Below are 26,896 nucleotides of genomic sequence, written 5' to 3'. Positions count from 1 at the left end.
ATAAAATTTTCTATAGAAATAAAATTGTGACAAAATTTTCTATAGAAATAAAATTTTTACAAAATTTTATATAGAAATAAAATTTTGAGAAAATGTTCTATAGAAACAAAATGTTGACTAAAATTTCCTATATAAACAAAATTTTCTATATAAAAAAATGTTAACAAAATTTTCTATAGAAGTAAAATTTTTACAAAATTTTCTATAGAAGTAAAATTTTCACCAAATTTTCTATAGAAGTAAAATTTTGACAAAAGTTTCTATAGAAATAAAATTTTGAGAAAATTTTCTATAGAAATAAAATTTTGAGAAAATTTTCTATAGAAATAAAATTTCGACAAAATTTTCTGTAGAAATAAAATTTTTAGAAAATTTTCTATAGAAATAAAATTTTGACAAAATTTTCTATAGAAACAAAATGTTGACTAAAATTTCCTATAGAAACAAAATGTTGACTATAATTTCCTATAGAAATAAAATGTTGACAAAATTTTCTATAGAAATACAATTTTGACAAAATTTTCTGTAGAAATAAAATTTTAACAAAATTTTCTATAGAAGTAAAATTTTGCCAAAATTTTCTATAGAAATAAAATTTTGACAAAATTTTCCATAGAAATAAAATTTTGACAAAATTTTCTATAGAAATAAAATTTTGACAAAACTTTCTATAGAAATAAAATTTTGACAAAATTTTCTATAGAAATAAAATTTTGACAAAATTTTCTATAGAAATAAAGTTTTGACAAAATTTTCTATAGAAATAAAATTTTGACAGAATTTTCTATAAAAATAAAATTTTGACAAAATTTTCTATTGAAATAAAATTTTGACAAAATTTTCTATAAAAATAAAATTTTGACAAAATTTTCTATTGAAATAAAATTTTGACAAAATTTTCTATTGAAATAAAATTTTGACAAAATTTTCTATTGAAATAAAATTTTGATAAAATTTTCTATAGAAATAAAATTTTGATAAAATTTTCTATAGAAATAAAATTTTGACAAAATTTTCTATAGAAATAAAATTTAACAAAATTTTCTATAGAAATAAAATTTTGACAAAATTTTCTATAGAAATAAAATTTTGACAAAATTTTCTATAAAAATAAAATTTTGACAAAATTTTCCATTGAAATAAAATTTTGACAAAATTTTCTATAGAAATAAAATTTTGACAAAATTTTCTATAGAAATAAAATTTTGACAAAATTTTCGATATAAGTAAAATTTAACAAAATTTTCTATTGAAATAAAATTTTCACAAAATTTTCTTTAGAAATAAAAATTTGACAAAATTTTCTATAGAAATAAAATTTTGACAAAATTTTCTATAAAAATAAAATTTTGACAAAATTTTCTATTGAAATAAAATTTTGACAAAATTTTCTATAGAAATAAAATTTTGATAAAATTTTCTATAGAAATAAAATTTTGACAAAATTTTCTATAGAAATAAAATGTTGACAAAATTTTCTATAGAAATAAAATTTTGACAAAATTTTCTATATAAATAAAATTTAACAAAATTTTCTATAGAAATAAAATTTTCACAAAATTTTCTTTAGAAATAAAATTTTGACAAAATTTTCTATATAAATAAAATTTTGACAAAATTTTCTATTGAAGTAAAATTTTTACAAAATTTTCTATAGAAATAAAATTTTGACAAAATTTTCTACCCACTCTGCCCTCAGTAATGCTTGCGAAATTTTAGAAGATTTCAATGCTTTTCTAAATGATTTCACCCAAAGTATTTCGATTTGGCAATAAAAATATATCGATTCGCCTTAAAATAGAATCGGACAGCACTTATTGATGATAGAAAAGTTTACCAATTGTGTTATTACAATGGACTAAATCTTAGTTAGCTTTGAGTAACCGGCCTAACATAAGATCCAATTTCAACTCTTATTTAGCAACCTCAGAGCAAGTCTCGACAAAAGCTATATGGATTCTGAAACTTAGGTTACTTCCACACATTTTTGTTATTTGAATTAATATCACCGAAGAAAATGTTTAGTTGGTCCCCAACCTATATTTTAGGTCGGGGACCAAATCAAATGATCGGCCTCTACTAATTTCTCTTCCAAAAATTGTAATGGCTAGGGATCGCCATATCCGAAATTGCGACTCATTCCCATTGGCATAAGAGCTCTCCATTATCATGTTTTTTGCAAATATTTTACACAATATTTATTTAAATGTTTTTTTTTTGTTTTTCAATTATTTCAATAAATACCTTTTTCGCTTTAGCTGCATTAGCAGATTCCCTATTTTTGAATTTTTCAGCTTTACTTGTGGCCACTATGGGCAAACCACCATTTTCCATCATTGTAACCACCACTTTATTATTTGTCGATGTTGTACCACCACCGGTGCCAGAGGCTGAGGTAATACCCTCCTTTACGGGAGCCAATGTATTCAGTGCTGTTGTCCCCTCATGACCCAGTTTATTATTCAATTTTCGATCTATATAACTCCCCTCTTTGTTGTAGCTTTGCATTTGTTTAACGGTGGCGGGCGTATGTGATTTGGAACGTTTTAAAAATTTCATCATTTGACTTTTCACCTTTGATGATGATTTATCTCCACCACCAGCACCACCAGTGCCATTATTATTTGTACTACTGCTATTACTATTGCTATGAATAGTCATTGAGTTTCGATTGGAATTGCTGAGGGCAATGCTGCTGGGATCCAAAAATTTTTTACCCCCACACTTGGCATCCAATAAATGCAAACGGCGAAAATTTCCATCGGCCAGCCGTATATAACAGCCCTCAGACATTTTGTGATATGAATCTGTGGGCAATTTATGGAAGTTTCCTTGTGGGGTGCGATAATAACAATAATCTGTCTTGTGATAGCCATTCTCTATGGCAGAACTATTTTGATGGGAGTCGGTAACAGTTGCAGGTTTTGTTGTGATGATCTCTAATTTTTTCAATTCCTTTTCGGCATTAAAGTTTATTGGTGGTGCTGCCATAGTTACGGGACGTACACGGGCTAAATCCAGGCCGCCCCTACGTAGTTTATCGGATGCACCAACACCACCTCCGCCGCCGCCCGCGGTGGCGTTGGCCGTTGTGGGTAATGTGGCATTTTGTCGTTCTCTATAAAGCACCGTATTACTATCATCGGTGGTATGACCACCATCATGAGAATTATTTTTGTTGTTATTATTATTATTACTGCTATGATGTATGTTGCTGCTGGCGGTCTGTCCCATATTACTGAAAATGAATTCCTATGCAAAGCTATGTGAATGAAGTCTTCGTTGTTGTCGTCACCGCACATTGACACATTTCTCCAAAACTTCTATTTTTCTCTTGCGCCAATGTCGTAGTAGCCGTAATAGATTTGCTGGATGGGTGTTTAGTTGGAATTGTTTTCAATGGATTTGGTTTATAGCTTTTAAGGAATGGTTGGTAGTATGTTGTTACCAGTATTGACATTGGTAAAATAATTTACGAAGCACAAAAAATTTCTATTTTTATTTTTATTTTTTTTAAGAGAAGAGAGTTTTTATTTTCTACTTTTTTCGATAGCACAAACGACGTTTATAAACAATATACATACATACACGCATTTCTCCATGCATACATACACAGCTACAAACAAATTTATGCAAATAGAAGTAAGAAAATTTTCATTAAACATTCATTGGGCATGAACTTATAAATACACTGTTGTTGTTGGTATTAATAAATCGCGTAGAAAGGGGAACACGTCGTTTGTGTCTTTCGAGTTTAACCATAAGATGAGATTTTTAAACAGAAACAGTGTTGCCAACTGGTGGGGTTTGAGAGAATAATTTATAGCTTCACCATAATGACCAAAATATTAAGGCTTAGTTTTTTTTTTCGAAAAATTCACTTTACCAAAGTGGTTAAAAAATGGGACAAGGGAATGGATTTTAAAGAGAAAATTTAAAGTAAAGAAAATTGTCGGTCGGTCCATATATCGACCCTGAAAATTGGTATTTTTTTATGACAAAACTACGTCTTCTTCTAGATTGTCTTTGGAGCATTTCTAGTTTAGCTATACCACTCAAAAACTTTTATTGTAACGATAGAGAATTAAATGTCGAAATACCAAGTAACCGGTTTGGGAATGTAACCGGTTACTCGAGCCTAAAGTGTTGGTAAAAATGCATTTCATTTCGGAGCTTCATGAAAATGGGCGATAGTGACAGAAAAGTCAATAACGAGACCTAAAAACCTGTCTCAAAATAAAAAAAAAATTTAAAAAAAATTGTAAAACCGGTTCTAGTGAACCGATTACTTTTAAATGTGCATTACTAAAAAGGTAAAGATGTCATCTTTCAAATGAGGTTTGACCGTAGTCCAACTATCTACATTAATAAATGTGTATTTTTGAACCGGGGATTTTCACAAAACCGGCCATAAATAAAAGTGTTCAATATAAAGTAACCGCTTGTAAATTGCAGCCAACACTTCCGTTTATCCGTGAAAGTCAAATTTAGCCAGATATCTCTGTTGAATCGTAGATAGATGCACTGATGCAGTTAATTATATCCGTGAAAAGTGGAATTTTGCATAACATATATATTAATTTTTGTTTGGAAGTTGTTTTTCGGGTAGATTAAAAAAGAACCGGTTCTAAAGCAGTTGATAGGAACCGGTTTTAAAACACTTGGTCACATAAAAAATACGTGAATTTTTTGAAAAAAAAAAAACAAGTATATACGGCCGCAAGTTCGGCCAGGCCGAAGCTTCTAAACACTGTCATCCACAATCGTATTGAACCGGATCGAATGAATTTTGCTCCTCCAAGAGGCTCCGGAAGTCAAATCTGGAGAATGGTTTATATGGGGGCTATATATAATTATGCACCAATATGGACCAATTCTGGCACGGTTGTTAGAGACAATATACTAACACCATGTTCCAAATGTCAACTGGATCGGATGAAATATGCTTCTCTTAGAGGCTCCGCAAGCCACATCTGGGGATCGGTTTATATGGGGGCTATATATAATTATGGACCGATGTGGACCAATTTTTGCATGGATGTTAGAGACCATATACTAACACCACGTTCCACATTTGAACCGGATTGGATGAATTTTGCTCCTCCAAGAGGCTCCGCAAGCCAAATCTGGGGATCGGTTTATATGGGGGCTATATATAATTATGGACTGATGTGGACCAATTTTTGCATGGTTGTTAGAGACCATATATCAACACCATGTATCAAATTTCAACCGGATCGGATGAAATTTGCTTCTCTTTGAGGCTCCGCAAGCCAAATCTGGGGATCGGTTTATATGGGGGCTATATATAATTATGGACTGATGTGGACCAATTTTTGCATGGTTGTTAGAGACCATATACCAACACCATGTACCAAATTTCAGCCGGATCGGATGAAATTTGCTTCTCTTATAGGCCTCGCAAGCCAAATCTGGGTATCGGTTTATATGGGGGCTATAAGTAAAAGTGGACAGATATGGCCCATTTGCGATACCATCCTACCTACATCAATAACAACTACTTGTGCCAAGTTTCAAGTCGATAGCTTGTTTCGTTCTGAAGTTAGCGTGATTTCAACAGACGGACGGACGGACTGACATGCTCAGATCGACTCAGAATTTCACCACGACCCGGAATATATATACTTTATGGGGTCTTAGATCAATATTTCGATGTGTTACAAACGGAATGGCAAAGTTAATATACCCCCCATCCTATGGTGGAGGGTATAAAAATATATATATTTTTTTTATGAACCGGATATCGATATAATATCTCCGGTTCTAAGAAGAATTTTCATGTAAAAAGCGCAGGGGGCGATTTTTTTTTTACCCGGATATGGATATAAATCTGTTAATATCTTCTTCGGTTGTAAATAAAATATAGGTATAAAATGTGCCTCAAACGAAGCGTTTCTTTTTAAACCGGGAAGGGATATACTATTTTTGATCGTATTTTTGATCGCTGTCGATTTTTTTTCAAATAAATTGCGGTATTTTTTTGACAAAAATTTTCCTTTTTTGTATAAACATTTTAAAATCACCTATTCTGGTGGAGATTTCAGCTTAGGTTTGACTTTGAGAGATTTGAGTGTTAGTTAAAAACACAATCGGTTAAGTAGCATATTTTCATCGACTAGTTTTTCAGTTTTAAGATGTTTTGTAAAAAACACCGGTTCCAAAAGAAAACACGTTTTTATCTGTATTTTCGGAACGGATTATTGGTTTAGATCGATTCATACATTATTTGAAAGTTTTCATCATTAGCTTTCGGGTCAACAGAAACGGTTTAAATAAAACCATATTAACTTACATTTTAGAGCCGAATAACCGGTTACCCGGTTATTTTTTGCCAGGAAAAAAGTTATAATGTTCTATCATCATGAAGTTAAAAAAAATCTAAGAGGTATAGCTAAACTAGAGTATAGCATATTTTGAGGAGAAAATATTAATTAAAAATATTGTCGGAAATGCCTAGTTCTCGAGATATTGCAAAAGCTCTCTCGATTCTCTCGATAGTTTATAGAGCATAGGTTAGGTTAGGTGGCAGCCCGATGTATCAGCCTCACTTAGACTATTCAGTCAATTGTGATACCACAGTGGTGAACTTCTCTCTTTATAGAGCATGGTGAGAGCAACAGAGCCACAATGAGAGCCTTTCATGCTAACTACTTCAAGATGCTGGTTGGCCGCACATCTAATTGCAGATTTCAAAGCATTAGGGCATAAGAGGAGCTGGATACCTGATAAGTCTCTTCAAATTTGCCCTTGTCAGTCACTTGAAAATGCTCGTGCACGGACCAGAGTTGACGTTGTGAATTCGTACAAGGTGGCACAATTGTCTCACTCCCAATAAAAGGTTGCACGCTAAATGCGAAAAAGGGCCACAAAAAGTGACATATAAAGTTTTTATAAAGACAAAAATCTGAATTAATTGGATTTTATTCGACTTTTTTAAGTAGATATGAATGAACCCAATAATTTTGTCTTTTTCTAAAGGAATTTTGTCTCCATTTAATCGAAAATCAATTTTTGAAATCAACACTTCAGGGGAGAACCTGCCTGAGAACAATGAAAAAATTTCTTTGCCTATCTTCAGGCGTCACAATTAACATAGAAAAACAATCACGAAAATTTTTCCAATTAAAGTCTTGAGTTTAAAAAAATATTCAATCAAAAATTCAATTGATTCAACTTATTTTTTAATTTAAACAAAAATCAATCACAAAAATTATTAGTATTAATTAATTTTTTAATTGGATCAATTAATTTTTTAATTTGATCAATTATTTTTTAATTGACTTTCAATTAATTTTTTAATTGACTTTCAATTAATTTTTTTAATTGATACTATCATTTCTGTGATAGAAGACATTTTAATTAAAAAATTAATTAGATCAATTAATTTCGTAATTGAATCAGATTTTTTTTTGTGTGTGATGTGATGCGAAAAAGTGTTCAAAACTATAGTATTGGACTATAATTTCTATTTTATGTTTAGGCACCGATCACATCGGTAATTTAAAAGGGACCCGGAATTAAAATGTACACTAAACAGGAATTAATTAAAAGGTTTGGCAAAATGGTGAAAGGTGTAACAAAAATCGGACAAGTATGGCAATTAACAGGTTGGCTGATAAGTCCCCGTTCTGACACATAGATGGCGTCACTAGTATTAAATGCATATTATTTTTATATAGTACCAACCTTCAAATGATTCGTGTCAAAATTTGACGTCTGTAAGTCAATTAGTCTTTTGAGAAGCAACTTTTGTTATTGTGAAAAAAATGAAAAAAAGGTATTTCGTGTTTTGATAAAATACTGGTTTCTAAAGGAAAAAAAAAATACGGCGGAAGCAAAAACTTGGCTTGATAATGAGTTTCCGGACTCTGCTCCAGGGAAATCAACAATAATTGATGGGTATGCAAAATTCAAACGTGGTGAAATGAGCACGGAGGACGGTGAACGCAGTGGACGCCCGAAAGAGGTGGTTACCGACGAAAACATCAAAAAATCCACATAATGATTTTGAATGACCGTAAAATGAAGTTGATCGAGATAACAGAGGCCTTAAAGATATCAAAGGAACGTGTTTGTCATATCATTCATCAATATTTGGATATGCGGAAGCTCTGTGCAAAATGGCTGCCGCGCGAGCTCACATTTGACCAAAAACAACAACGTGTTGATGATTCTGAGCGGTGTTTGCAGCTGTTAACTCGTAATACACCCGAGTTTTTCCGTCGATATGTGACAATGGATGAAACATGGCTCCATCACTACACTCCTGAGTCTAATCGACAGTCGGCTGAGTGGACAGCGACCGGTGAACCGTCTCCGAAGCGTGGAAAGACTGAAAAGTCCGCTGGCAAAGTAATGACCTCTGTTTTTTGGGATGCGCATGGAATAATTTTTATCGATTATCTTGAGAAGGAAAAAAAAACTATTATATGGCGTTATTGGAGCGTTTAAAGGTCGAAATCGCGGCAAAACGGCCCCATATGAAGAAGAAAAAAGTGTTGTTCCACCAAGACAACGCACCGTGCCACAAGTCATTGAGAACGATGGCAAAAATTCATAAATTGGGCTTCGAATTGCTTCCCCACCCACCGTATTCTCCAGATCTGGCCCAGCGACTTTTTCTTATTCTCAGACCTCAGAAGGATGCTCGCAGGGAAAAAATTTGGCTGCAATGAAGAGGTGATCGCCGAAACTGAGGCCTATTTTGAGGCAAAACCGAAGGAGTACTACGAAAATGGTATCAAAAAATTGGAAGGTCGTTATAATCGTTGTATCGCTCTTGAGGGGAGCTATGTTGAATAATAAAAACGAATTTTGACAAAAACTGTGTTTTTTTTGTTAGACCGGGGACTTATCAGCCAACCTGTTAGTGGCACAAAAATGTCAACTCTTGAAAAAAGTGACAAAATTACCACAAAAATGCCACAAGGGTAAAATTAGCAACGGCAATACGGATTCGTAAAAATATATACCACAGATCTGCTTGCCATTACAGTACATACCAATAGGTTAGGTTAGGTGGCAGGCCGATGTATCTGGTACACTTAGACTATTCAGTCCATTGTGATACCACAGTGGTGAATTTCTCTCTTATCACTGAGTACTGCCGGATTCCATGTTAAGCTCTATGACAAGGGAGCTCCTTTTTATAGGCGAGTCCGAACGGCGTTCCACATTGCAGTGAAACCACTTAGAGAAGCTTTGAAACACTCAGAAATGTCACCAGCATTACTGAGGTGGCATAATCCACCGCTGAAAAATTTGTTGGCGTTCGCTCGAAGCAGGAATGGAACCCACGACCTTGTGTATGCAAGGCGGGCATAGGTTAGGTTGAAAAACTTTTTTGGTGTTCGGTCGAAGCAGGAATCGAACCCACGACCTTGTGTATGCAAGGCGGGCATAGGTTAGGGTTAGGTTAGGCTGAACAACTTTTTTGGTGTTCGGTCGAAGCAGGAATCGAACCCACGACCTTGTGTATGCAAGGCGGGCATAGGTTAGGGTTAGGTTAGGCTGAAAAACTTTTTTGGTGTTCGGTCGAAGCAGGAATCGAACCCACGACCTTGTGTATGCAAGGCGGGCATGCTAACCATTGCACCACGGTGGCTCCCTAGGTGGCATCCCGATGTATCAGGCTCACTTAGACTATTCAGTCCATTGTGATACCACATTGGTGAACTTCTCTCTTATCACTGAGTGCTGCCCGATTCCATGTTAAGCTCAAACCATTGCACCACTGTGGCTCAATAGAGGTCTTGACTACATATCAATAGAGGTCTTGACCAGCAGTGTTGTCAGATTAGGGGATTTTTCCCCAAACCGGGGATTTTTTCTCGTGGTTGGGGATATTTTTTTCACTTTGGGGATCTGGGGATTTGGCTGGGGATAACGTCGTAATTTGAGGACATTTCCACCTTCAATCACATACGAGTATCAAATTTTTTATAGAAAATGTAAAAGCGAAGTAAAATAAGGCTCATGGGCAAACCGCGTTTCTATTTACCATCGCAGCTTCATATTTATGTAACAAATTTGAAGAAGGCCTAACTTCCATAATGTATCTGTCCGGTCTTACTTGGTCTTATTAAGTACCTTGAAATTTTTTTTTGTAATTTCATTTCGCTTTCGTTTCGTTTGTTCCTGCGGTCAGTAGACAGAAAATAACAATTTAAAATGGAAATAACCTAATTTTAATCTAAATGTTTTCAATAAAACATTTAACACGAAATTTTTACACATTGGATAAGGAAATTTATTGGTAGAAATTTTTTGGAAAAAGATGAAATGGGTCAGAAGTTATTGACAATCCAAAATTTTGCGTTTTGCGAATTCGTAAACCAGATCACAGTGGATTGTATAACTTTCTAAAAAAAACTTGGTCATTTATTAGAGAATTGGATAATGTGAAATTATTTTTCTTTTTCATAGAATAAAACTTACATACACACAATAATTATATGAATTTTCCTTTGGGGATTTTTCATTGGGAAAATATTTTAGTTGAGGAATTTTTGGGGATCTCTCTCGAAAAATTCTGGCAACCGTGTTGACCAGCCCCAACCGTGTAATAGGACAGTTTTCGTGGCTCTGCTTACCATTACAGCACATATTAACAGCGGTCTGGACCAACCCAAACCGTATCATAGGACTGTTCTTGTGGCTTTTCATATGGAAACCCCTAATATCCTCATCGATAACATAACATAGCACAGACATTTCTACCGCCGGAAACGAACCATTGGAATGTGAATTATTTGTGAGTAAACCAATCGCATTGGAGTACCTAAATTTTCTAAAGGAGAACCCGATTTTTTCTGTTTGATCACTATTCAAACCCTAAAAACTTCATGTATATATCCACAGCTAGATTGCACTTTTGTCCATCTATCTGGTGACTCGTTTACATATATAACTGGCATCTTAGGTATTTTGCTTTTGTCTTTTACAATATTTACATTATCTGGAATTACAAGAGATAACGCCAAGTAGCAGATATATGTAACAAGTGTATCGTAGACGTTGCAGTCTATCTATTTCTTCATTTCACAAGCGCATTTCAACAAATAATGCAATAACAGCAAAAAAAAAAGAACAAAACACGATTGCTAAGAATCACCACAAACGTTATGAGTTTCAGTTTTCAGATGATCTTTAGCAGTCAACGATCACATATTCTTATTTTTTATATATATATGGTAGAATCTATTGCTGCTGCTGTTACAGATAGTGAAATGCGAGCGATTATGTGTAATATCAACAAAGATTACCCACCAAACTATATATAAATTCTATGGCGTATTATTTATTTCATGAGGAAGAAAAATAATAGTAAGAAACCGCCTCTATCCGATAGATCTGTTTATAGTAAAGAAAGGACAATAACAACAACATCAGCAGCAGCAGCTGCAGACTCTAAAGTTTTGAGATGATATTCTGCTGTCATATTTTTTTTTTTTACTGTATGGTTGCAGCAACCAATGAACCTGTCTTGCTAATCTCATTTAAGCTTTATCAATTAATTTGTGCACAACGTAGGTATAGAGATACCAACAAGAATGAGGATTGTAAACTATTCTCATATTATATATATATGGGGTGTTCCATGACAATTTTTTGTTTGATTAGGAATTTAATATAAAAGAGAGAATTTAATATAAAAAAGAGAGATCAATTTTTGGTTATTTTACAGGAGAAAAACAAAAACTTGATACAATCCATACATTTTTAGAAACAATGAACAATTATTTTAATTCAATTTTTATTTCCCAATTAAAAATGTTTTAAATTTATTATTAATGGCTAAAGAAGAACCAACACAGAAAAGTTTATTTTATTAAAGCCGAACTAAAAAAAAACATGCTCTGTTCTAAAGATTTTGTCTTTACTTTAAAAATTTTGGTATTGATTCCGATCCAAAGAAGCGGAAAATACTACACGCAGAGAAGGAAACATGTTACATGGTCACCATTCAAAAATAACATTTTGCTCTTGAAACATGGTTGAGGTGATCATATTCCTTCTCTGGGTGTAGTAAGGATACTTTTAAGACACAAATCTATTTTAAATTTGGGTTTTGTGTACTTGCTTCTTGGAAGCAAATTTAAATTTTTCGCGTTTTCATCCTTTTTTCTTCTTCATATGCTATCAAAGACCTTTAAAAACGAGTTAACGGCAACTTTATTTTCCAAATTAAGACTCGACTTCCAGTAGAAATTATGCTATGTTTCAAGTAAAAAACGTCTTTAACAGGTTGGCTGATAAGTCCCCGGTCTAACAAAGAAACACATTTTTTTGTCAAAATTCGTTTTTATTATTCAACATAGTTCCCTTCAAGAGCGATACAACGATTATAACGACCTTCCAATTTTTTGATACCATTTTGGTAGTACTCCTTCGGTTTTGCCTCAAAATAGGCCTCAGTTTCGGCGATCACCTCTTCATTGCAGCCAAATTTTTTCCCTGCGAGCATCCTTTTGAACAAGAAAAAGTCGCTGAGGGCCAGATCTGGAGAATACGGTGGGTGGGGAAGCAATTCGAAGCCAAATTCATGAATTTTTACCATCGTTCTCAATGACTTGTGGCACGGTGCGTTGTCTTGGTGGAACAACACTCCTTTCTTCTTCATATGGGGCCGTTTTGCCGCGATTTCGACCTTCAAACGCTCCAATAACGCCATATAATAGTCACTGTTGATGGGTTTTCCCCTCTCAAGATAATCGATAAAAATTATTCCATGCGCATCCCAAAAAACAGAGGTCATTACTTTGCCAGCGGACTTTTGAGTCTTTCCACGCTTCGGAGACGGTTCACCGGTCGCTGTCCACTCAGCCGACTGTCGATTGGACTCAGGAGTGTAGTGATGGAGCCATGTTTCATCCATTGTCACATATCGACGGAAAAACTCGGGTGTATTACGAGTTAACAGCTGCAAACACCGCTCAGAATCATCAACACGTTGTTGTTTTTGGTCAAATGTGAGCTCGCGCGGCACCCATTTTGCACAGAGCTTCCGTATATCCAAATATTGATGAATGATATGACCAACACGTTTCTTTGATATCTTTAAGGCCTCTGCTATCTCGATCAACTTCATTTTACGGTCATTCAAAATCATTTTGTGGATTTTTTTGATGTTTTCATCGGTAACCACCTCTTTCGGGCGTCCACTGCGTTCACCGTCCTCCGTGCTCATTTCACCACGTATTTTATCAAAACACGAAATTCCTTTTTTTCAATTTTTCTCACAATAACAAAAGTTGCTTCACAAAAACGCTCTATAAAGGGTGATACGGTCAAAATTTGGTCAAGGGAAAACGCGTGTAAATCGGTGAAATCGTTTATTTAAAATTCTTTTTTAAAATACTTTAAATTTCTTTTTCAAGTTCAATTAGTATAAAATTCAGGAAAAATATTCAGTTAGGCTTTCGCTTTTCCAAATCCGAATTGCCGGGCCTCACGCTTGACACCTGCCATCTGATTTTGTACAGCCACCTTGTCCACCTTCTTCGCCGCAGAAAGCCAGTTTGCCTTGAACTGCTGCTCGTCCTTAGCAGTTTTTTTGGTCTTCTTTAGGTTCCGCTTGACAATAGCCCAGTATTTCTCAATTGGGTGGAGCTCTGGCGTGTTGGGAGGGTTCTTGTCCTTGGGAACCACCTGCACGTTGTTGGCGGCGTACCACTCCATGGCCTTTTTACCGTAATGGCAAGATGCCAAATCCGGCCAAAACAGAACGGAACAACCGTGTTTCTTCAGGAAAGGCAGCAGACGTTTATTCAAACACTCTTTCACGTAAATTTCTTGGTTGACAGTCCCGGAAGCTATGAAAATGCTGCTTTTCAAGCCACAGGTACAGATGGCTTGCCAAACCAGATATTTCTTTGCGAACTTTGACAGTTTTATGTGCTTGAAAATATCTGCTACCTTTCCCCTTCCTTTTGCCGTATAAAACTCCTGTCCCGGAAGCTGCTTGTAGTCGGCTTTGACGTAGGTTTCGTCGTTCATTACCACGCAGTCAAACTTCGTCAGCATCGTCGTGTACAGCCTCCGGGATCGCGCTTTGGCCGTCGTATTTTGTTTATCATCGCGATTTGGAGTCACTACCTTCTTGTAAGTCGATAGTCCGGCTCGTTTTTTGGCTCTATGCACGGTTGTAGACGATACACCCAGCTTATTTGCGGCATCTCGGAGAGAGAGGTTAGGGTTTCGCTTGAAACTACCGGCAACTCTCTTTGTCGTCTCAGCGGCTTCCGGTTTTCGATTTCCCCCGATCCAGACTTCCTGGCTGTCGACAAACGTTCCAAACACTTTAATTACATTTGTAACGGTTGATTTGGCAACTTTTGGGCGATTTTGCCAGCTTTGCGTGCGAGTAGCTCGGATTTTCGCGATGCGCGAACAAAATTTTGATACGCTGCTCTTCTTGCTTGGACGGCATTTTGACAACTGAAGAGTGAATTCCAAAATTCCACACACACCTTCAAAATGAGGGGTGTTCAGGTTTTTTAAATGCAAAATTGAAAGAAATACGTCAAGTTTATATTGACCAAATTTTGACCGTATCACCCTTTAGTATCAAAAAATTGGAAGGTCGTTATAATCGTTGTATCGCTCTTGAAGGGAACTATGTTGAATAATAAAAACGAATTTTGACAAAAAAAGTGTTTTTCTTTGTTAGACCGGGGACTTATCAGCCAATCTGTTACGTTAGTTGGACAATTCGTTAAATCACCATAAAAAAAACTCTCTCAAATCGTCACATATCAAATTTACCATCAAAAATCGTCAAAATGACCAAACATCGTTCGAATTGGCACCACTGGAAATGGATAACTCCAACGACATCTATTGACAAAATACAAAAAAAAACTGTTTTCGACTACTCAATATCTTTGTATCGAAAATCTTTTGATGATATAATTTACATGTCATTCTAATAAAATTGTAGGGTAAATCCAGTAAAATCACGATCTAATGGTAGCTTTAGTATATAGGTACGTGATTATAAAGCAGTTCACTTTTTTTTAATGATAAGAATTATTGATTGTTTTTATTTACTTTTTTATAAGTAATTTGATACAAAAAAGTACACAGTGCTAATTTTAATACTCACACCACAATTGTGTAAACAAAATCGTAATTAAATAAGGAAAAAAAAAAAAATAATAATTATGATCAGCTGATAGTATGAATATATATATTAACCTTTGGTACGTTAAATAGTATCAATGGGGAAAGAAAAAAGGAGGAGAAGTGGAAATTAGCAATAATGATGGAGTGATTCAATATTTTTATTGGATGAGAAATATCACAGCGAAATTTTAGTGATAGGCTTGGTGATTCTTCTCTCCAAGTTTGAACTTGGTGGCACGTTCAGGTGATCCAAAAACGATTTATATTGGAGTATAAAGAGACAAAAAAAAATACACGCCTATTGAATTTGCACACGCAAAGAAGGAATATGATCACTTCCTGGAGCAAAATCCAAGCAAAAAAAAATTGGAAACTATTTGTAAAAACACAACATGAAAAGCACTTCCAAAAATGTTCTTCAACGTGCTTTATTTTAACTACATAGGAAGTTCTTTTTTATTCCAAATTTTTAAAACACGCTTTTTTCATATTTTTAATGGGTGATTTTAACATTTTGTGTTCCAAATATGTTAAAAACTGAGTAGGAAATAATAAAACGGTACAAATTATTTAAATTATGTGGGAAAAAATACTAAATCCATTCTAGAAAAATTGCGAATTTTTGTAATTATTTATAGTCAAACGTTTCAGACAAGCTTTAAACTTTAAAAAATTAAAAAAAAATATTTATTTTGCAAAATATTACAGAATTTGTTAATTCACATCCAAAACCCTAAATTCGGATCACACATAAGGAAGTGATGATGAAAATTCAGAGCAATGGCTGTTGAAATGGAGGACATCCGTCCTATGACAAAGCCCATGTTAAATTCATCGCTTCTGGGTCAATTTTGCTTCACTTCCGGATACAAAAAGAACATTTTCACTACTTTTTTGGCGATGCTTTTTTGCAGGAATGTTATTTTTGGATTTCTTCCCAAAAAATAAAATTTTTATCAAACATAAAGCGGTTTCCGAAATCCGATAAGTACACACAAAAATTTTTTTTCTGATTTAATGACGAAATTAATTGATCCAATTAATTTTTTAATTGAAATGTCTTCAATCACAAAAATGATAGTATCAATTAAAAAAATTAATTGATCCAATTAAAAAATTTGTTGAATCAATTAAATTTTTAATTGGATATTTTTTAAAACTCAATTAAGATTCAAATTGGAATAATGTTCGTGAATTTTTTTCTGTGTAATGTCCGAGAAAATAATATGGTTGCGACCATCCAAAAATAGCATTTTACTTCTCTGGGTGCACTAGAAAGTATGCGTTGAATGCGTATGATGCTGTTTAAGCGAAATATGAATGAAATTCTGCATGGTTTAGTGGCTGTCCTTAGAAATGGATCAACTACTACACTCAGGAGACCAAGACAAAATCAGAACAGTGGAACCAAAGAAAACAAAACTGTCCAAAGGGTGGAAAAGATGAAAGTCTAAAATTTCTGTCTTGTAAAACTGCAAACATTGTAAAACGTTTCAATTGTGACCCTCTGTGAATGTGTTTCGAAGAAGACAAAACTATCCAAACAGCCGGAAAGATTAAAGTCAAAGATTTCTTGGATTGGCAAGGTGTAATTCACATTGGTTACCTTTGTAAAAAAATGTTTAAAAACTGGCCCCGGTTAAGGTCCCCCGGAGACGACAATATTCCCAGTTTTCTGGGATTCATAAGATGTAGTACCGAAAGCACACGATCTTACGCAATGACGAAATTCTTCACATTGAGAAATTCATAAACAAAAAGGCTACTTTTTTACCGCAATCATTTCATCCTTTTCAATTCGATAGGCCATTCTTTATTGGTCCGTGGAGATACGCTTAAAAATGCAACAGCACGAAAATACGCCAAAATACCGGCAGAAACCATTTAGCCAAGAAGACATAATTGTTCAAACAGCCGGAAAGATGAAAGTCTGAAATTTTTTGGTTTAACAAGTTGTGATCCAGATAGACGATATCTATGTGCATCACAACTTGTCAATCCGAAAAAACTGTGAAAGGGTAAACAGCGGAAAATCTTTGAAAACAGGACTGGCGAACGTGCTCTAAAGACGACAATACTGAAAGGTTGGAAAGGTGAAATTCTCAGTCCTCTAGGATTCACAAGAAGGAGTACAAAAACCACAGAATCTTTCACAATGACAAAATTCTTTAAATTGGTCAATTCATTAACTCCTAAAATTATTGGTTTTATAATGAAATAGCCATGAATGGTTACTTTTTAACGCATTCATTTCGTCCTTATGTAGCTTTCCAATTCAGGGCCATTCTTTTTGGGTCAGAGAAAGTTAAGGACTAAAAATAAGCCCATGGATATATACACTGAAGAAAGCCATTGCACCAAAATACCGGCAGAAACATTCCGAAGCTGACAACCATTTTTTATTTACCGACATAGAACAATGGACAGAGTAAAATGTGATTTACATACAATAAATATGATCGATCGTTCGAATTGATCATACTTCGTGTTAGCTACCCTATATTTATATAATTTTTTTCTTAAAAAAAAAATAAATAAAACCTTCACATACAACAACTTAACCCTAACTCTTACGATGTTGCAACAATAGCACCAAGCGAATCAATAGACAATCAAGTTGTTGGAATGGCAATAAACCGTAACGGACACTATTTCAGTTGGACCTTGGGTTAATTGAAGATTATTTATTGAGCAGGCAATGCAACCCACGTGTTAATTGGAGGATGGTCTATGTATGTTCCATACAATTGTATAGTAGTAGATTGCAAAATGCTAAAGGTGCTATTTGTTTTGGATTGTTCCACAAGTTGAAATCATCTTTTAGAGCTAGTTTTAGAATAAGAATAGAGGTCTCACTCTCTTTATTTGTGCTGTACTCATATTAATTCGCTCTTTTGTTTTGCTTGTACAACATCGTAAAGGAAAAATAAATTTAATTTAGCTAAATTTAATTTTTAGGTTTAGATTCGAAAGTGTTTGTGAATATTGATTAATATGCTATTTTTAATGTTTTGTTTGTATATTTGCTATATCATTTTTCAACGGTATTATGATGAGTAATACAAAACCAAGCCTGGACCCCTCCTCAAAAAACTTGGACTTCAACTTCTCCCTTGAGTTTTTTTAATGCTGATTTGGGAAATAGATTTCAGTTGAGTTTTATATGTATTAGCTTATAAACGTTTCTAATATATAATTATTCAGTTTTTTTGAAATGTTTTTTGTTTATTTACATTTTGAAATTTTAATTAATTGTTTTATCTTTCTTATTCTTCTTTGGGGTTTTTTTTTATTCTCATCATTTTATATAAAGCTTTGAGTCATTGAATTTATAGAGATTCTTCATATTGATTCATTGGAGGCTCTCTCTCTCTCATACTCTTTCTCGGAAACGAGGTTTAAAGCTCTCATTAATTACAAATTAGCTAACATACACATTTGCCCCTACTGTCGTAGCAGTAGTAGTTGTTGTTGTTATTGAGTAGATTTGTATGTGTAGGGTCTGAGTATCGTCTGGGTTCATTTAGATTTGTTCGTTTGCTTTGCTTTGTATGGTATCTTGTCATAGTAGTTTTGCACTGTCGTGGATCCCATATCTCACAACAACAACAACAACCAAAAAGAAGCAGCCTTACATTTTGCCTTGCTTTATTTTCAATTCGTTCTCATTGTTTGCTTAATTCTTTTTCGCACTCTATGGAAGATTTTTTTTTGTTATTCTTTCATTCAAAGTTCTTTTCAGGGTGTTGTTGCTGTTGTTTGATTTTCTTGTTGTTATTTATAAATATTCTATTGAATAAATAACTTATACATTTGCTCATCATCAAATGGAACAACAGCAACAACACCAATAACATAAGCAACAAAAAAATAATAATACCCCAAAGAAGAAGTGTCAGCAGCCACCGCCGCCGCTGTAGTAGTTCTAAAGCAAGTGAGCAACAAATGGCCTTTGTTATCTAACATTAACATGAAGAAAGAGCTTAATAGTATAATAATCAATGATTACATACTGACTAACTAACTAACTAAGTAACTAACCAAATATACAATATCTTGGATAAATTTTTCATATTTCACATACTACGACATGCTAGTAGTACAACAAGAAATAATAAATAACTGCTGAGCAGTAGTACTACTTGGGGGGTTTCTAATTAATAAAATTATCATTAGAAATATCCAACGAAATGTATCATGTTTTTTGCCCATGTTTCTTTTGTTGAACTCGTCATCCAAAGGCAAAACCTCCTCCCCGCCCCCTCCCCCATGAAAATACAATCAAGCTATCGTTCTCACACTCTAGTCTATAACACATATAAGAGCATATGATAGTTTAACAATAATGACAGTGTTGCCACTTTTATTTGGTATTAAAACAATGCCAGAAAATATCTAAGGCAGGATCGCACTGGGCATATGCCCAATTGATCAAATGAAGAGTTTGACTCTTATTGGAGTATTTTCAAAGAACCTAAATAAACCCAAAGAATTTTGTTAGTACAATCTGTGGAAAAATCTACTAAAATAGCAAAAAAAAAAAACAAAAAAATATCACACTTATTTTTTTTATACCCTCCACCATAGGATGTGGGGTATATTAACTTTGTCATTCCGTTTGTAACACATTGAAATATTGCTCTAAGACCGCATAAAGTATATATATTCTGGGTCGTGGTGAAATTCTGAGTCGATCTGAGCATGTCCGTCCGTCCGTCTGTTGAAATCACGCTAACTTCCGAACGAAACAAGCTATCGACTTGAAACTTGGCACAAGTAGTTGTTATTGATGTAGATCGGATGGCATTGCAAATGGCCCACTTTTACGTATAGCCCCCATATAAACGGACCCCCAAATTTGGCTTGCGAGGCCTCTAAGAGAAGCAAATTTCATCCGAAATGCAAAAATTGGTTCACATCGGTCCATAATTATATATAGCCCCCATATAAACCGATCCCCTGATTTGGCTTGCGGAGCCTCTAAGAGAAGCAAATTTCATCCGATCCGGCTGAAATTTGGTACATGGTGTTAGTATATGGTCTCTAACAACCATGCAAAAATTGGTCCATAACGGTCCATAATTATATATAGCCCCCATATAAACAATCAGCAGATTTGACCTCCGGAGCCTCTTGGAAGACGAAAATTCATCTGATTCAGTTTAAATTTGGTACGTGATGTTAATATATGGCCTCAACCACCCATGCACAAATTGGTCGATATCGGTCCATAATTATATATAGGCCCCATATAAACCGATCCCCAGATTTGACCTCCGGAGCACCTTGGAAGAGCAAAATTCTTCCCATTCGGTTGAAATTTGGTACGTGATGTTAGTATAGGGTATCCAACAACCATGCAGAAATTGGTTCCTATCAGTCCATAATTATATATAGCTCCCATATAAACCGATCCCCAGATTTGACCTCCGGTGCCTTTTGGAGAACCAAAATTCATCCGATCTGTTTGAAATTTGGTACGTGGTGGTAGTATATGATATTTAACAACCATGTGAGTTGAAATTTGTGGATGACAGTCTTTCATAAGATTCGGTCTGGCCGAACTTACGGCCGTATATACTTGTTTTTAAGGCCTGTTTTTTCCAAAAACTAAATTCGTAAGATCCGAATACAAACAAATTTGGGGAGTTTCCAGTTTCGACCAAACACAAAAAAAAGCTTTTCAGCGGCGAATTACCCCCTCTCAGTACTATTGGTGGAATTATCGAATGTTTCAAAGCTCCTCTAAGTAATTTCACCGCAATGTAAAATGTCGTTTGTATTCGGCTATAAATATGAGAACTCTTGTCATTGTCCAAAATAGGGAATCGGACAGCACTCAGTGCTATGAGGAAAGTTCGCTACTGTGGTATCGCAATGGTCTGAATAGTCCAAGTGAGCCCTAAAAAAAAACAAACAAACTGAAAACCTAAACAAACTGGAAACGAGAAAGCTGTTACTGTTTGATGATTGAGAGGCTTTTCAATTAAAGTAAAGTTAAACTAGTGGCCATTATTCACTAAGAATATGTGTTGCATTTGCTCACAACTGACTGAAGTTTATATTGCACACTTTTTTCGATTAGTGCACCAATAAAAGAATAAAAACAATTTTTTAACAATGTGAAAACTTTTTTTTAATTTCTTGCCTGTAGCCAGGCGTTACCGTTTAGAATTTCGCAATAAAAAGTGGCACACTTATTTAAAAAAAAAAGTGACGCTATATTTCGCAAAGAAAATGTAATAATTAAACGCATTTTATATAGAATAGTGAAATATATATATTTTTTTAATTTAGATCCTCACTTATAGACGAAACTCTTGTCCATTGTGATATAAAAGGGGAAATTGTTCACAACTATAGAAATGATGGCATAAAAATGTAAAAAGTATCACATTTAGTGGCACAAAAGTACCACCCCTGAGAAAAAGTGGCAAATTTGCCACTAAAGTGGCATAATCGTAACACTGTTCGTAGAACAATTTAGATTTGCAGAATAAAACTGCAATAAATTTGAAGAATTTCCAATTTATATAAATGATTTTTCTTCTTGCATTCAATCGATATTTCCAAAACTTTGGCACTATTTACTTTTCAAATATACCTCGGCCAATCGCTTAAAATCTACAAAAGATTACCTATTGTTTTTTCTTGAATGAATGCAATACCCTAATGTACAGGAGGCCAGTTTCAATTGTAATTGCAATCAATCAATTAAATTCTCCAAAGAACTAACGATCGTGGTGTAATGGTTATTGTTCCCGCCTTACATAAAATCACTGGTTTACCTTGAATTCGGCGGTTAAACTCGACGGCCGAAAGTGTCGATGGATTTTCAAAATATAATTCACTACTGTTATAGTTTTTGACAGGTATAGCATGCTATTACAGCTCTCTCCCTTTCTTTTCTTCAGCAGACTATTCTTATTTAAAAAGATTTTCTGCTTGTTTTTCCAACAAGTTTCTTTGAGATCAGTTTCTCTGTTTAAGAAAAATTCTTGCTGTTTCTAACACCATTTTTCTTTAAAATCGGGTTTTCAGCCTCGTCGAATGTTATATCAAATACTCACAGAAAAAAATATTATGAACATTTTTCCAATTAATTTTAATTGAGTTTTTAAAAATATTCAATTAAAAATTTAATTGATTCAACAATTTTTTTAATTCAAACAAAAATCAATCGCAAAAATATATAGTATCAATTAATTTTTTAATTGGATCAATTAATTTTTGAATTGATACTATAATTTCTGTGATTGAAGCGAACATGTTACATGGTCACCATCCAAATAACATTTGGATTTTCTCTCTGACCTTTTTTCCAACAAGAATATAATTAATATTCACCGAAAGAAGAGCTTTCATTCCCGAGGAATGAAATTTTGGACAATGGAAGATTTAAAACAATCGTTGTGTCATCTGTCATAAATTCGGGTATAATTGCTCTCCTAGAGAATAATTCACTACTGTTATAGGTTTGACAGGTATAGCATGCTATTACAGCGCTCCCTTTCTTTTCTTCAGCAGACTTATCTTAGTTAAACAGATTTTCTGCTAGTTTTTCCAACAAGTTTCTTTGAGAACAGTTTTTCCAACAAGTTTCTTTGAGAGCAGTTTGTTTTTTATTTTTATTTATTCAACAACGTTTAAGAAATTTTAAGAAAAAATTTTTAAGAAAAATTCCTGCTGTTTCTAACACAATTTGCCTTTAAAATCGGATTTGCAGCCTCGTCGAATGTTATATCAAATACTCACAGAAAAAATATCAAAAAAAAAAATATTTTTTCCAATTAAAATTTTAATTGGGTTTTAAAAATATTCATTTAAAAATTTAATTGATTCAACAAATTTTTTAATTCAAACAAAAATCAATCGCAAAAATTAATAGTATCAATTAATTTTTTAATTGGATCAATAAGTGTTTTAATTGATACTATAATTTCTGTGATTGACGCGAACATGTTACATGGTCACCATCCAAATAACATTTGGATTTTTCTCTTTCTTCTTATTTTATTATTCCTTCTCTGGGTGTATACACTAAAAAAACAATAAGCGAAACACGACCTGACCTTTTTTTCCAACAAGAATATAATATCCACCGAAAGAAGAGCATTCATTCCCGAGAAACGAAATTTTGGACAATCGAAGATTTAAAAACAATCGTTGTCATAAATTCGAGTTTAATTGCTCTCCTAGAGAGTATTTGCCCCAAAATCTGATTTTGTCTCAAATATGATAACATCAAACAAAATGATTGCTGATCGCAATCGCATAATGAACAAGAAAATGTCAACAATTGTTTTCCATTCTTAAGAATGATTATTTTATTTATTTTTTAATGAATTACTTTTGATTGGATTCTTAGTTTAGTTAAAAAAAAAGTGTAACACCGCTAGAGTTCTATTAATAGCTGCCGCATTTTTCAGGGTATTTTAGTCTTTTTGTTCTTCTAAAAAGAATTTTGGAAACAATTAAAAAAACAATTGGGGAACAATAACGTTTGGTGGGTTCATTGTCTTGAAATCTCGTTACAACATTTGCGTCGCAACCTAAAGAAAAGTATGCAAAATGTTTTCCAAAGTTAAGTTTGTTTATTTTCAAAGTTCAAAAATGTTATCATCTTTTCATTTCTAGATAATACATTCCACAGACGCGAATGGATCTGGCGCATTCTTTACACAATAAAATGCCATTTCATTCATTGTTAAGGATGATTGAAATTTTACATTTTTGAAGTGACCAATAAACATTTTTTTTGTTTTTGTTTTCAAAATTGGCAACACTGTTTAACAGATATTTTTTGATTCTGTTGAACATGAAATCTTTAGAGATATGTATGTGTATGTATGCATACGATCTATGTATGTTGGTTGATTAGCACAGTTTTTTTTTTTTTTTTTTTTTTTTTTTGTAGATGTAGCATTCATTCAATTGGCAATTTATTTTTCCTTTTCAATTTTACTTTTTTTAAATTGATTCTACTTGAATTTTTCTCTTATTTTGTTGTAGGTTTGCAATATAAATTTGTATACACAAAGGCACCACACGATCGATCACTATACACACTCCGTGGTCGTGTATTTAATGCATCGCCGCCGTACGCACCGTCGTTTTACACGTTTTTTTTCGCGTTCTTCGTAATTGTAAATCGACAAATAAATCAATAATAATTGTAGATCAATAACTTTTATTTTTATTTCATAAAATCCTACACTATATCTTTGGAATGTGTATTTTTTTTTTTGGTTCTATAGTATAATTGTTGTTAACTTTAATCTTTATATATATTTTTTTATTTTTTTTTTATTTGGATATTGTCATCGTTTCGTTGTTGTGTCGGTGGTTGCGTTTAATGTTAACTTTATACTGAAAATGTAAATTGATTTTAACTGCTGAAAACATGTCTCAATACGAAACCAGTCAAGTGTTTTAGCAGTCCCATCGCAGCAATGTAGTAGTCGACTTTTAAGTACAAATACGAGTCTGCGTTAGCTTGTATCTGTGTCTCTCGCGGTCGTGCTCTCGCACACCGTTAAATGCTGGCATACACTTACATTTGTGACAATGAACTCAGTAGTTGAGCTTTTCCGTTGTATCTTTTTTGTCCATACCACACCAAACACACCAAAAAGCAATAATAATAATAATAAAAAAATTCCCCTAGACTTGGAGGAGAAGAATAAGCTTTTTGATTTTTTCTGTTGAGAATCGGCTCAGAGGCGCACTACACACAGCAATATTAAGTTTGTTTTCATTTCTACCTGTTAGGCCTGCATCATGATGCTACTCTTGAGTGTATGAATGGATGGCTGGCTGGCTGACTGGCGCATTCGACTCTGGGAAATCGCAAATAATTCATTTCCGTCATTGAAATACAAACTCGCGCCCCAATAACACACTATTGCTAGAGCCATTCAGCCAGCCCCACTGCTTCTGCAGCATATTGTTCGTTTTTGTGTGTGGTAGATTTTACTCCACCATGGGGTCGCTTTGTATTGAAGCAAATCACTAATGGAATGATTATTACATCAATATTTTTTTGTTTTTTGGGTAAAGTTGCAACAATTTTCCAAGACATAATAGCTAATAATTAGCAACTTACTACATAGTGAAATCGGTCTGCTACACACACACACATACATGTATTCATATGGACTTGTATCTAGATAGCATAAGAAACAAAGGTTGTCTTAACAAATGAGATTGATTGTGTTGAATAGTGTTGCCACATGTTTTGTCAAGTGTCATGGATGATATAAAATAATTATGAAAATTATTATACAAAAGGTATAACAACAGAGGGAGTTCTTAAAAACGACAATCTACTTTTAATGTCGTTTCGTTTACCGTTAAGTATGTTTATATTATACGCATTTTAAGGTTTTATTGTAAAAGCAATGTATCCATATCCCATGCCATGGAAGATAAAACATTCATAGGCGATGTCATCTTCTTATCGTGTTAGTGTCCCTGCTAGGGACAAATGTCCCACTACAAGATAGTGTCCTCGGGGAGTCGAGTAAGAGGACGGACCTTTTGAGGCGCAGTCGCGGTCAAAATTTGCATGAAATAATCTTCAAACATTAATTTTTACGGACCGCTATTGGATCGATAGGAGTAACCCCTATAGCTTTCCCCATCCAAATCAAGAAAAACATGATCGACACAGAACTCACCGCCCGCATCGCCATTTGCGCTACGAACAGCTTCGCCATCCACCGTTAATAAGGAGGCTACGTACCTTTGAAGTAGAGGTGTGTACGTGAGTAATATTTTACTCACGCTCACGCACACTCACGACGGAAAAATCTTACGCACACTCTATACACTAGAAGTTGTAAAACTACAAGTTATTAACATAAATTGATACAATTAAATATATAGATATAAGTTTGATTAAAAATATTGCTTTTAGATCCTTGAATATTTATTAATTTCCATTTTATTCCAGATTAGTCCTGTATTCTTGTTTTTCTTCAAATCACACCCATAAAATCAATTTTTGAACTTGTGAAAATTAAACATTTTGTGCTACGAAAAAGTTGACAACACATATCCAAAATGGTAAAACAATGTGGCACCCCGTTTGGCCGTTTCAGGCCGACGAAGTGGCCACTCTTTGTTTTTGATTTTTTCTTGAACTCATAGTTTAGCAAGGTGTTTTAGAGATTTTGTTGGTAAAAAAAGTTTTTAAAGTTATAATCTTAATTTGAAATGTAAAATTTACGTCAATTTATGTACTTTTAGTAAAAATTTACAGCGATTGTAAATATTGGTTGGTTATTTAAGAAAAATGCGTGACAAAAAGAATATTTTTTCTTTGCTTAATTTAATACATGTCCCATGTTATCTGGAGTAGAACTTACTATATTGGAATGTATTGGTAGAGTTCTATACTGCGTTAGAACGGTTGAGATGTCGTCTTTCTTGCAAACATAAATTTGTCTGCTTATAAGTGCTAATGAAGGTACCTTATTATAACATAATTATGGTGTTACAATCGAAACGCAAAAATTATTAAATATTGGATAGAAAACAACTCCCAGTGTTGTAATAGTAAAGCAAAAACATTAAAAAGGGAGAAGTCTACCATGACAAATTGAAGAAAAAGTAAAATAATTGCGCAGAGAAATAGAATGAAGTAGATTACTTTGTTTAGTTGAATCATCTGGACAAAACAATGGTAACGAATGAGAAATTTGGGTAAATCTGCAATATCTACCATATTATTAATTAATAGGTATAT

The 26,896-nt window shown here is 33.8% G+C and overlaps 1 protein-coding gene across 16 annotated transcripts in view; it reads right to left on the bottom strand.

Annotated features, from left to right (window-relative positions):
* The window catches only part of par-1, a 145,774-nt gene that overhangs the window by 82,975 nt on the left and 35,903 nt on the right, over nt 1-26,896 (bottom strand). For 2 of the 16 annotated variants that reach the window (XM_075310555.1, XM_075310554.1), the window contains exon 1: nt 2,245-3,607. The exons of 5 other annotated variants lie outside the window; for them this stretch is intronic. In XM_075310555.1, coding sequence (XP_075166670.1) covers nt 2,245-3,234 — 990 coding nt within the window. In that variant the 5' untranslated portion in view covers nt 3,235-3,607. Of the gene's footprint in view, nt 1-2,244; nt 3,609-26,896 lie in introns of those variants that run through there. 9 more of the 16 variants (XM_075310544.1, XM_075310551.1, XM_075310541.1 and 6 more) reach the window with 7 other exon arrangements.

Source organism: Haematobia irritans, chromosome 5 (genome assembly GCF_050003625.1).
Source record: "Haematobia irritans isolate KBUSLIRL chromosome 5, ASM5000362v1, whole genome shotgun sequence".
Taxonomy (NCBI): domain Eukaryota; kingdom Metazoa; phylum Arthropoda; class Insecta; order Diptera; family Muscidae; genus Haematobia; species Haematobia irritans.
Note: the sequence above shows the minus strand (reverse complement) of the source record. Positions and strands in the feature narration are given on the sequence as shown.